Consider the following 14502-nt stretch of genomic DNA (forward strand, 5'->3'; position numbering starts at 1 on the left):
AAAAAGATAATTATAGTTAAAGTATTTTTACTAAAGAATTATGTATGTGTTAAGTTTCTAAAAAAAGGTTTCAATAATTTTTTTATTTTTATGCTTTTTATTTTTTATCGATCTAAAGAATGGAAAGGAAAATCTACGTACTTCATCAAGTGTTCATCTAAAGGGAAGTGACTAATCTTACTCTAGGGCATGAAATAATTGTTGGATAATAAGGTTGGCTCCCAACTTTGTATTCGTTGTATGAAAGGAAACCCTATTATTTTTTGTTGATGATTTATATATTATCTGTTCCATGACTCTTTAACTCCTATTGACATTAATTGTAATTTTTTATAATTAATTTGGTTTGATGAACCTTCTTGATATGATTTGAATTGTCCATGGTTTTTTGTGGGAACCCTTTGGGAATGCATTTGGGTAATTGTATGAAGGGGTGTTATGAGATTGCAATTATATGAAATTCAGATTGAATTTGAGTAATTGATTATATGATAGAGTAATATTAGACTTTAATTTATGTTTTTACTGATTGGAATAAGAGAAAAAAGTTTGGATGTTGAACCAAGTTATGAAAATTCTACTAAGAACATACCTTGCTATTTATGTGGTTTCCCTATGTGTGATTAATAAAATTGAGTTCTGATTGTTCAGTTAGAAATTACACATTTGGGATTGCAGTTTAAACTTAAGAATCATATAAAAATGTTAAGAAATGACCGAGTTATGTAAGTTAAAAGATGAACATCATATTCTATCACGAAATGTTATATACGTATGTTGTAATCCTTTCGAATAGACTTAAATGACATAATTAGGTTTTGTAATCTATATAAAAGTTATAGCCTTGAATGTTAAAATTCAAATTTCATTGGAATCACTTAAAAAGAGGGTCTAGAACTCAGATTATGATTAAATTATAAAGCCGAGGTCAATATGTCAAGTTTAGACTAAAACATTGCAGTTTTGTATTTTTTTAAAATAATAGATGACATAATTAACTCTTAGCGTCAACATAGAAATTGAATATAATTGTCTTATCTTTCTAATAAAATTAAGATCAACTTTATATCATATATATAGATCCAGATAGGACGTTTGGATCACACAATACCTTATAAAGTTAAATTGTGGAAATTTAGTTTGTGAATGAAGATGATGAATAACTTTACCATTTAAGTGTTTGATCTTATGAATGATTTGAGGTACTTATATCAATGTTTAGGAAGGTTTCATTATGGTAGAAAACAATTATTAATAGGTTATGATGTAAATTGATTGTTAATGACTTGAGATGTTTTAATGATAACAATGTCTAAGGACTTCATATGTGATAGTTATAAAGTTGCTAGACTAGTTAAGGTATTGATTTAAGTTCTTAATAACATTGATTTCAATGACTATGGTTGAGATGTTAACATATGATTAAACAATCTCATAATGATTCTTACTTGAGGTGTATTGGAGGATGTTGTGTAATCATTGTATTACTTAATAACTAGTTGTAGCGTGTGAGTATGCATTGATATGACATATTGTGAGCTATGTATGAATTGATTGATATGCTTTGATATTGATGCATTTGATATGTATGGATCTTGTAAAGGTCATATGATGAGAAGTCTAAGCGAGGTTTTAGCCATGATATGATATGATAAGATGTGTTATGTGTCATGTTATAAGACCATGTGAATGTAATGCATAGAGTCTATTTGACATGCATCATATGCATGAAATATTTAAAGGGCACAATATAAAATACACTGTCAGGGAAGGTCCCTTATGTAAAATTTTGGGAATCAACCTTGAAAATAGCTCGGTTTGGAAGTCCTAACTAGTCCTGCCCTCATGAGCATGAGTGTATCTCAAGCGAATTAGCTATCCCAACCAAACTCTAGTAGTATATCCTTCTAATAAGAGTGTGTAGAGGGTGTGATCCAACATGTATTCCTAGACTATTTTACGTGTATTACTAACAACAATGCATAAGTGTGATATATGATGTTTTTACTGACGCCACATGCATGATAACATGTAATCCGTGTCCATTGCATAATGCATCTTAATGTTATGTGGTATTTAGTTGTTATATTGTGAATGAATGAAATATGTTATATGATCAATACCTTTATGTTGTGTTGATATATGTCTTGTTTGTGTTTGACTACTTGACTACATCTTACACAATGAGTCAGAGTGAGATGTTTCTCACTTTCTTTATTTTGTGTTTCTCTTCTTGTATGTTTTGCATGTGATCTTTAGCATGATGTTGATGATGTTAGTGACGAGACTTAGTCCTCATAGAAGGGTTATACTTTAATATGACACATGACATCGAAGAATTAGTTAGGACTAGTTAGGATTTAATTTGAATAGTTTAATTTTAACTCCTTTGTAATTTAATATTTTTACTAAGTCTAGTTTATGTTAAATGTTATTCTCTCTACATGTATGATTTTGAATTTATCTATTATATTTGAGATTATTCAGTTTTTTTGATATATTATATGTTATGACATGTGAGATAGAAGATGTCACATCTTCAAGAATGATATATAGCTTGCATTTAACTAATTGTGTTATATTAAACATTGTATTATTTTATGCAGTTAATATACTGTTTTTTAATATTATTCCAATATGAAAAAGTTTCAAACACTAGTACAAAAGAGGTATTTCACGTCGAATATTTTGAGCTTTTTACGTCAGAAAAAATATCGACGTAAATGCGGGAGACGTAAATTTACGTCGGCCTTGTAAAACCGATATAAATTTACGTCGGACATTAGAAAAATTCGACGTAAAAAAGTAGTAAAAAAAACATAAGAATGCAAGCAGAACAGCCCGTTCTGCTTGGAGAACGGGCCGTTCTGTTTGGACAATCGGCCGTTCTGCTTGGAGAACGGGCCATTCTACAAGCAGAACAGGCCGTTCTGCTTCGTAGAACAACCCAAAAGAAAAGGCCAACGACCTATACAAATAGAACAACCAAAAAATCGAATAGAACAGATAGCTACAATAGCAACGCAAAGCAAAAAAATGTTAACGAAATCTTGATTCATACATGATGAGCTGCAACAATGTGCGAATGAGTAACAAAGAGTTCACTCCTCTACAAAAGACAAAAAAACGAGTCAGTAACAAAGGAGAGGGAGAGGGTTTACAGAGAAAAAAACGAAAAGTGATGAAGAGTGAATGCGCGCGGTGTACCTCGCACTCACTTATTCAATTTCGCGTCCTTTTTTTTACGTCGGAGCTGGTAGGGTTCGACGTAAAATGTCAAATCTACGTCGGACAAAACATACATCCGACGTAGATTTGACTTTTTACGTCAGACCATACCAGGTCCGACGTAAAAAAGTTTGCAAAAATTACGAAAATGCCATCGCGTCTTTTTTACGTTAGATTTTCGTATTTCTGACGTTAAAGAGGTGACGTAATATACTAATTTTCCACTAGTGAAATTAATCGGTCTCCATACTTAAGTCGTTTTGAATATCCACTTCCATATACCATGATTGTACTTCTTCACGGGGGAACAAGAATGCAAAAATAAGAGAAGAGTTATGCATGTGAACATGCTGGAAGAGGGACACATGAGATTAAAATGAAGGAACACAAATCCAAAATGAGTCAAAACGTTGTAGAGGTTGGTGACTTGAAATTATTCGTGATGAGTGAAGTTGTTGAGGGTAGGGGTCGAGAGGAAGAGGAGAAACATGACGCAAAAGTCCAACCCTTAGAAAATGAATTCTGGACCACCCAACCATGTGTACACTTCACTATGTCTTTCTTTAACTTTTGGACGTTAGCTACAAATTGCACTTCACTTTGTCTTTGTTTTGGTTGAGATGAATAGGATGAAGTCTTGCATCTCACGTATAGATTCTAAACTTTTACTCGTCTCTTTAATAAAGTAAATGCAACTTTTTTTTTTTGGTGAATACTTGTTTGAGAGAGGTTTTCTCTTCTTTGAGTCTAGGTGTTACTCTCTCTCCCTATTTCTTTTTTTTGTTAAAAAAAGCAATGGAGATTAAAAGTTTCTTTGGATAAAAATTAGATGTGCTTTTTGAGAGTTTCTTTATTAAAATATATATATATATATTTAGTAAAGAAGTATTAAAAATTTCTTCTAAACTTATATTTAAACAAACTCTATTTTTTTTTGTGGGACCAGATAAAATAAACATCATATACATGCACCAAATTAAATTTTAATTTGATGTCTTTTAGAATTTACTTTACTTAAATAATGCTTTAGGGTAATATACAATATTTATATAGATATAATTTGAATAAAAATATCTGTTATAAAATGTTTTTATTTTTTAAGTTTTATATTTAAATTATATATAATGTAAATATATATTTTATTGAAATCTTACCTTGATTATCGTCCAACCTAATCTTGGACCGAATGATTGGGACAGGTTAGTTCTCAAGTTTGCAAGAACAATTAATGTTTTTAAACACTATATTTTTATTAACAAATCATTAATCAGAGTGATATTGGATTCGATCTTCTTAAGTAAGATCTTGAATTCGAATTTTGTATACAAAAAGGATATTGTTAGGAGGAAAAGTCCTACCGAAGATGATCAACTAGATTCTTCAACAAACATTAGTCATTGATAAAATTTGTAGATACTTCATACTAATAACATGGTTGAAAAAATATTATACTTTTTGAATAGTTCTTTTTATTGGTATAATAAATACACTATATTTTGAATTTTCTTATGTATTTATTTTAATATATTTTATTATTATTTGGAATTCAACCAAATTATATCCCATCAATGCTAGTCTTAAAAATTAATAAGAATAACATTTGTAATAATTAAATTGTCCAAAACATTATTTAATTCGTTTTTTATACATTATTTATTATTTCATAAAATTTATATAAATTTTACTAAAATAATTAAGCCCTCTTTCATTTTAATATCCACATGGTTTTATCTTATAGTAGTAGTAATAAAAATTATATTACTAGCATTTTTACCCTCGTCCTAACCATATGCTTGAATCGAACAAAGTTGCTTATTAGTTGTGAAAAAAGGTAAAAGAAAAACTAATACAATAAGGAAAGTACTCATATTAACTAAATAAAATATTATTATTATTTTAAAATTTGTTTTACTTAAAAAATTTAAAATATAATTAAATGGGTCGGAAAAAATAAAGTAAAATTGTGATGATTCAATGAATAAACATAATTTTTAATTAGGTATAAAATAAATAAATAAATTATGTAAAAATATTTATAGTAACAAATTTAACAAAGAAATTTTTTTATTATAATATTTTGAATAAAAATATTTACAATTTTAATGTATTAAGAAAGTTATAAACCAAAACCCAATGGTTGAAAACCCAAATTTGACATTAAAAAAAATAGTCAAGCAACTGATTCAAATAAATTAAAGAAGAGGTGTGAAAGATGAATGAATAGAGCGAGAAAAAGATAAGAGAAGGTAGAAGTAGCCTAGTCCCACTCTCCGTAAATACTAAATAGTAAATACCAATGCACCCCAACCTGTCACCAGCCTGTAAAAGTAAAACGGAAGCACCCATAATATTTATTATTTAATTTTAAAAACAAAATAAATATCCGACGTGGCAATCACAACCGAAGACACCTCGTCCAACGTTATATATATATCGCTCATCTCTCAACACCGTGTCTCCAAGGTAACAAAACAAATTACATGGGCAATTGCATTCAGACATCCTCCCAAACGACGACGTACGCCACCGCCAAAGTCGTCGTTCACGACGGAAGGCTCGAGGAGTTTTCCTACCCCGTCAAGGTCTCCTATCTCCTGCAGCTCTACCCAGCGTGCTTCATATGCGACTCCGACGAGATGGGCTACGACGACGTCGTTTCCGCCGTTCACGAGGACCACGAGCTCCGCCTCGGCCAGCTCTACTTCGCCCTCCCCCTCACCCGCCTCAAGCGCCACCTCCCGCCGCACGAGATGGCCGCGCTCGCCGTCACCGCCACCTCCGCCCTCGCCCAATGCGCCCCCCGCCGCAAACAGATTCTTCTCCTCTCCGCCCACGGGAATGCCAAGCCCGGCCGCCGTGTGGCGCCCCACGCCGTCACCAGCAAAACTGCCGTCAGGGGGAGGGGCAAGTTCACCGCCACGTTGAGTTCCATACCCGAGCAGGGGTAGTTTTGGAACATTAAATTCAAATATGAGCTTTTGCTTTTCTATTCTTCTTGTATATATACTCCCCCAAAGGGGGAAAAAAAAAACTATAATACTATTAATTTTTCAACATTTCAGGCCTCTTTCATTAACAACAACAATGGAACTTATGCATCTCTACGTAGTACGTACGCTGCTTTTCGATCACTAAACAACTTTACCATATCTTACGTCAAAATACGTAACTCAATTCTTGTACTAACTTTATTTATTTCGAACAAAAGTACTCATCATATTTATCGAGTTCTTCTTTTTCACATTTTTTCTTCTTTTCATGTTTTCACCTTAACCACCACATGTGTGCATTTACAATTTATGTTACTTTGTGGAATGCAGCTCCCACCAATTGAGATTTCTGCACAAATTTTCTTCATAAATACTCAAATCTTACTTTTTCACACATTTTCAAGAAAGAGATTCATTAAATGTGAAGATCGCAAAATTTTGTAACTTCGATTAAATTTGAATCAATAATAAAAATGTATTGAAAAAATTAACGGACTGAAAATAGTGTGTTGAAGAGTTATTTTATCAGCATTTCTCACTTTTTATTTTTAATTTTGTATAAAACTTTTTATTATTATTAATTAATGAATTAGTTTTTCATTTCCAGGCTTAAAATTCAGTATATTGTTAATTCTATCCCGATGGGTTGTCATTTGGAGGTAGTTGTTTTTTTTGTTTGTCCTTTAAGAGGAATTGAAGAATGAAAAAAGATATTAGAACACCTAAAAGTTCTATGCATCTTCAAATAGACAGAAGAAAAGAAAAGAAAAAAAAGAAGAAGAAATAATTGATATGATTGATGATATGTTAAAAGAATGATTTGAATCTTTTTATGTGATATTTTTATTTAATAAAGCCTCAATCTTAATTAAAAATAAGGAAGAGAGGATTTAATTATATGTGAAATTTTTTTTCATGGTAAAAATTTACAAAAAATATTGTAAAAATTTTATTTTGTTTATTGCAGATTTTCTTGCAAAAATAAATTCACAAGTAAAATTTAGTAAATGGTAAAAAAAATTCGCAAGTAACTTTTCCTGCGGATTTTCCTACTAATTTTAATTCGCAGGAAAAATCCAAAAAATATTTAAATTTATAAGTTTAATATTTTAAAAAACTTTAAGTCCCACATCGATTGAAAGTAAAACAATTAAAGAGTATATAAGTTAGAGCAACACTTACCTTACAAGTTGATTTGTATGGTTAAGTGTTAGGCTTATAATCTACTATCCTAGAGTTTAAAAGATTATATATCACATGTTAGAAGCGTGGAAACAAATGTTTCAGATGAATTCATTGTGAGCATTTGAAAGTTGAAGAATTATTTATAGAATTTGTAGTAATTTCTTTAATTTTTTCGTAAAAAATATTCCTGCAGAATTTCTTGCAAAAAAATTCGTAGGAAACTTTCCTACGAATTTTTTCGCAAGAAATTTCGTAGGAAAATTTCTTGCAAATTTTAAAATTCGCAAAAACATATTATCCACAAAGGTATTACCTGCATATGAATAATGTTTGCTGCAAATTTTAATACAAAATTCGCAGGAAAAGTCGCATATAATAAGAGAAATTCTAGTAGTGATTACTTAATAAATTTACTTATAATTTTTTAAAAAATAAGCCGATAATATTACTTATAAAGAGGAAAGTTTGATATACAATATAACATATTATTAAATTATTTTCTTTAATTTCTCTTATCATTCAAGTTTTTTTCATTTTTCTTTCTTTCCCTTTATATATATATATATATATATATATATAATTTTTTTATTTTCTCTTATTCGTGATTGCTTATGCTCTACTAAAATCTTAAAATTAAATTAAAAAACATCTATTTGTTAGTGCTACCATTGAATTTTTTATTCTTCTACTACATTAAATTGAGAATTGGTGAATGTTTAAAAATAAATGATTAGGTACTATATTATTTCATCTTATTATCATTTACTCATTAAAAATTCATAATTTGAATTGTAAATTATAATTCAATTATTTTTGTTTATACTTGTCTAATTATTTGGGTTTGAACAAGTTGCATAGAAAACAAAATTTTGATAATCTAAAATACAATAGAAATAAACAAATTAAAATTGATATCGATTTCAAAAGGATGCTCTTGATAAATATTATTTAAAACATTCTATAATTTTTTTTCGAAATGATACAAATCTAGATAATGTAGACTCTAAAACTAAAAATTTTGAGAATGAAGAACTATATAAAAATAATAAAAATTATGATATTTTAGTTAAAAATAATGAAAATGAAGATGATTATCATGATAAAATTAAATATTTTAATAATAAAAATTAACATGTCCTTGTTGGACAATCTAATTATTATTGTTTATTAGATATTTATAATCTAATAAAATAAAATAATCTTAAAAGTGATTTCTAAGATAAATTACTAAAAAAAATGATACTGTCCATTGTTATAACAGTCTTAAGAATACTTTTAATATCTTAATTAATGTTTTTTTTTCAATAAAAATATAAAAACAATACTTAAAAAATTGAAGGTGTCAATTTTTCTTCTTCTTTCACTTAGAGTCTTAAAAACTCAGACACTAATCATATTTCTTATTTTTTTTATTCATCTCTCTCTATTACTCAAATCTTTGGTGTGGTCTTCCAAATTAAAAATGGGATATCGCAATGTTTAGCGAGAAGCTGCCTTAATTGTCCCCACCTGGCTCGGTACAATATGTAAAAATGGATAAACCTCACACGTAAAATGTATTAAGAATTAAACAACATATATCATCAACAGAAACCCAAGAATGATGGCAAATTAATATTGGGTCGGTTACACGTAATAGATATTAATTAACTAATTACACAGTGAAACCTACACATCTACATATATAGAATAGGATGATGAACAAGGGCTTATCCTCAACACATTTGTCAAGGACAGAAATGCCGGTGACAAGGAAATCTGCACAGAAGACGCTCTTTCCTTGTTTTTGGACTTTTCTTATCATCCAATACATGCATGCGCGAGTTGAGTGACAGTACTAGCTACTGTATTCGGTGACAAAAAGTACAAGAGATTTCCTGCAACTTAAAGAATAATAATAGTCTAGTTGGGCGTGTGACATGGACGTGATATAGAGACCAAAAGGTTAAGGTTAATTAAGTTTAAGGGTATGGTAAATTAAAAATGGAGAAGGAAAATGAGAGTGAGTGATATAAGGCACAATTTGGTTTATACACGGCTTGTTATTAAACGCAAGAAAACGAGTGAGAAGGCGCGGGGTGGTTATTGTTTCTGTAATGTTGCCTTTAGATGGAGTCGCTGTCTGTGACGGAATTCCTAATACAGCTGTATAGTATATATAACAAGCTTATATAGTATCGGGGTACGCAATGATGATAATAATAATAATAATAAAATATATATATAGTAATGAATGTTGCGTTTGCGTATGGTTGAGGTTGAGGTTGAGGGTGGCCTAGGGTGAAACTGAATACTGGACCCGTTTGTTAGTTGGCTGAGTAATTAGGGTTAGAGGGTAGAATTTGCAGTGCACCAAGACAACTAGACAAGGAATTGCACAAAGCATGGGAATGATGTTCATGCATATATGATCCAAGGTGATGCACAGGACGAAATTGTAGGTACTTGTTGAAGCGTGTTCAAGACATGAAAATGACCTATGTGACGACTCACTATGTATTGTACTTTTTGACCTGATTCCAAGCTGTTTGCGCCTGCCGTTTTCCTTTCGGCCATTTAGTGGAGAAGGACTTGCTAGCGTGCCGCGCATCATACACTCAAAACCAAGAGTAAATTTAAGATATGTAATATACATAAGTAATTTTTATGTTATAAGTTAATTTTGTAAGATTAAATTTAATTCTTATTCTATATTTTTAACATGATATCAGAACTTACTTATAAGAATTTATGCATGATCTTTTAACAGAGGTGGAGGAAGGTGATCAGAGACAAAAGGAAAAATAGAAAAATAGAGAGAGAAAGTGATATATATTATGCGTAATGTAATGAAGAAGATAGAGAAAAAAATGGAATTAGGAGTTATAAGAGGATATATGTATGTATATCATTACTCTCATCTCAAGTGACGATACAATTAAAATCAAAATATAGAAATAAAATAATGTAAAGTGATATAAATGATTGTTACAAAGTCGTCTATCTAGACATTCATTTTGGATCATGTTGACTAATTATATAATATAGAATGAAAAATTACCATTATTTAGATAATTAAGTTTATTTTTAGGGATGAATTAGACCAAACTCTACTATTCTGGTTAAATAGGTGAATGGAAAATATATAAGGAAGAAAAGAAGTTTTTTTTGATTTTTTTTTTCTAAAAGTTATTTATATTCTTATCTTTTTTCTTTATATTTTCTCTCTAATAAAAAAAACATTGTTATTGGTGTTTTGTTTTCTCTATTTCCTTACTTTTATCCAAACATATATCATCAATAATCGGAATATCTACACTTAAATCCATTAGTTTTCCTTATGTTCATATATTTAAAAAAAAAAACAATAGAAAAACTAATTTGAAAAATAGCATTACTTTTGTATTTAGTATGACGCGTTTTGTGCATGGGTAATGAATGCCGTGGGTGGTGAACTGGTGCTATAGGGCCATTCAACTTTATCAAGTATTCTGAAAGATAAAAAAATTAGTTATGCACATTTAATGTCCTTTTTCACATTGCGTTCGGACAATACTATAACATATACAGCTGAAAGAAATTTTAAATACGAATTTTCTTTTAAGCCTGATGCCAGTAAACCCCATATATAGATTAATATTTGATGCGATTATCTTCAAAGAAAATAAAAATACCAGCTAGTATGAACGTATATCTAAGGTCAAACTTGCACAATTTGAATATAATGTATGATCGATGTGTAAGTTACACAATTTAAAAAGCCAAATGAAACACGCGTTTGATAAAAAAATAAAAAAAAAATTGCATAAGCAGTAAAAAAGCGATATGATAATTGACGTCAACGAAGGGAACCCATTAATGAAAATGAATATATATAGCGTTCGAATATATAAGAATAACTTTTATCTTTATATACATATATAGGCACACACTATCCTATGTCTTTCTCTCTGTCAACGAACTAATTATTTCAAGTTCAACACGATACATAAGATTGGACCTTTCAGAAAAGAAAGGAAACATGATATGAATGTATGTGTATTACTAGTTGTATTGGTTTTAACGTTCATTATGAAGGAAAGCCAGCTGGAGGAGAGGAATCCGATGCTGATATCTCAGATAATTAAAATGACTTTTGCATACATTTAGTGCTATCCATCGTTAGGTTTAACTTTTTCGATCTTCAAAAGTGTGTTTCCTCAACTTGAAAGAATGGGAAAAGGGAAATTACATTTTGTTTTATTACCATGAAGTTCGAAGGCTCCTCTAGAAAGGAAATAATTTTCCTATGTTGCAAAAATGAATGAGGAAGAAAAAACACAATTGTTTTAATAATTTATATATCAATTTTAAAACTAATGGTATGAATATCGAAACCAAATTGTCATTGAACATTTTTGGAATGGCATATATAGTGGCAACAACACAATATGTAGTTACGTGACGTTACTTGTCCACTTGATCACCAACAAGTGGGAAAGGCAATTTCTCTATCAAGGCGAACATTTTTATAATTAAAAGGTACCTCTCTTTCTTTTGTGGTCCTCACTAGTCACTCACTCACTCCACAACCTCCCATCTTTTTCGGGTTAATTCAATTTGTTTTATTCGGTGTGAAATTTCGGAGAAACTTATCTACCTCAATATGGTAGAAAGTATATTGATAAAATTACTTCCAATGAACTTTTTATTTTTGGGTAAATCATTACTTCCAATGAACATAAACATCATTTATTAATAATTATTAGTTTTCTGAATTATATAAATATTTTTTAATATATATATGTGGTAAAATATCATCACAATTAAACAATAATGAAATCACTTATTTTAAAAAAGATAACTTTTGAAATAAAAATATTTTTATTACAAGTAAAAGTAGACTAAATTAAGTTAAATATTTACGGAGCTTAAGTTTCACTTGTTTCTCAAATCAAATGTTGAGTTTGATTCATTAACTGTAAGATTTTTGTTTTTAAAATCATGAATTACTATTTTTAAAAGTTTGCCTAACCTAAAAGTTTACTTAAAAGTCTAATTGTTATAATAAAACATATTAAATATGGTTATAAACGTGTATTAAGTAAGGTTGCTAATGTTTAATTATTTAAGGAAGAGAAAACCAAAAAAAAAATTAATTAGTAAAACTTTCAAGATGTATAACACGTGCAAGAAATTCGATATATATATATATATATATATATATATATATATATATATATATATATATATATATATATGAATAAAAAATATATATAATTGAATTGTGTGCAAGAGGTACGGACTACAATGATATATGTTGAGAACTAGTCGAATAATACTTCGAATCTTGATACAATTGGGTTCGGTTTGCATCAAAGTAGTTGATAACTTTGTGCTAATAATCAATTTCTTTGTTGACAGAATGCCAACTTTGGCTACTAAATGAAAGTAGTATATTACTTTTCAAGGTACAGTCAATTACACTTGCAAAATAAAATCCAAACATGCTAGAAGAGTAGTGGTCAATTACCAACAAAGGGATAATCAATTACATTCTAACAAACATATGTAAGATCCACTTTTTTCATAATTAAAGCTCTTAAACATCAAAATAATAATCATACACATGCACCAAAGCATCACAACAACATTAGTCACCTAGAATCATCAAACTATGCAAGATTCATCAATTGTGCCAACTTTTTACCTATAATGAAAGATAGTTTCTTTAACTAATGATTTTGGTAATGCACTTGTTAAATGTTTGTAGGTCTATATAAATTCAATGATGCAATTACTATTTTGAACATCAATATTGTAACATCCTATTTCTTTTTTTCTTTTTCTAATGAAAATTAGGAGGAAAAAAATATACTTCATAGTTCTGTGAAAATAAAAAATAGGTAATTAATGGTGAGAACAATTATTTTTTATATACACATCTTGTTCCTGTATTTTTTTTTTCTTCAATAAAGATAGGAAAGATATTTTTTTCTGTTTCATATGTAAGAGATACATTATTGCGAGAAAATTGGAATTTAAGATAAGGGTATAAATGTCTTTAAAAAAAGACATTAAAAAAATATTTGTTCATATATTGTTATAGATAAATATAGTATATTATAATAATTGTAATAATTGATTTATTTTAATTGGATTAAATTAATTAATTTGGTTTTTTAAATAAGTAAAAAGAGGCTTTAAGAAAAAAATTTATATAAAACACTACAAGGAAAATGATGAATTGTGACGGTTATCCTGAAATTGTCACTGCTTTGATATTGCAATTCTTCATACGACGGTTTCTCTCAACCGTCGCAAAAATTTTTAACATTGCGACGGTTTCTCCCAAAACCGTCGCAAAATTTTCCAACACTACGACGGTTTCTTCTAACCGTCGCAAAATTTTTCAACATTGCGACAGTTTCTCTCAAAACCATCACAAAATTTTCAAACATTGGGACGGTTTCTCCCAACCGTCACAAAATTTTCCAACATTGCGACGGTTCCTCCCAACCGTCGCAATCTACAAGACAAAAATTGAAATAAAAATTCACACAAAGTCATACACACTCCAAATTTATATAATTTTACTTTCAATAAAAATAGAAAAATAAAATCATAATGACATGTAATTACATTTAGGAATGTTAAAAAGGAAAAAATACTTTAATATACTATATTAATTTTATTTCTTTATCTTTTAAATTATTTTAGAATAAAAAAGTTTTATGTTAATCCTAGGAAGCTAAAAATTAAAATATATATATATATATATATATATATATATATATATTACATTTTTTTATGTGTTAGTGAAATTAATAATACATCTTAATTGTGGATTAAATCGAGAATATTGAAAAACTAATAATTAATTTATGAAATTTATTATTTTAATGGTTAATTAAATATGAGATATTTGATAAATTTAATTATCTTTTCAAATATTAACTTAAAAATCACTCTAGTTTGAATATAATACACACACACACACATATATGTAACCCCTATTTAATTAGAATTTAAAAGTTATTTTTAGTACAAACTAAATATTATTTTGTTCAAAAATTACGGTGAAATTTGATAAAGTTTAGAATTAAAAATACATTTAATAGTAGATTAGACCAAAAGTAAT

The 14502-nt window shown here is 28.8% G+C and overlaps 1 protein-coding gene across 1 annotated transcript; it reads left to right on the top strand.

The window, feature by feature from the left end:
• Nucleotides 1–5596: 5596 nt before the first annotated feature.
• Nucleotides 5597–6284, top strand: LOC109816183 (uncharacterized). The gene has a single exon (XM_020381080.3). The coding sequence runs from the start codon at nucleotides 5709–5711 to the stop codon at nucleotides 6174–6176; it is 468 nt and encodes a 155-aa protein (XP_020236669.1). The 5' UTR covers nucleotides 5597–5708; the 3' UTR covers nucleotides 6177–6284.
• The last annotated feature ends 8218 nt before the right edge of the window (nucleotides 6285–14502 follow it).

Source organism: Cajanus cajan, chromosome 2 (genome assembly GCF_000230855.2).
Source record: "Cajanus cajan strain Asha chromosome 2, NIPB_CcT2T_4, whole genome shotgun sequence".
Lineage (NCBI taxonomy): Eukaryota > Viridiplantae > Streptophyta > Magnoliopsida > Fabales > Fabaceae > Cajanus > Cajanus cajan.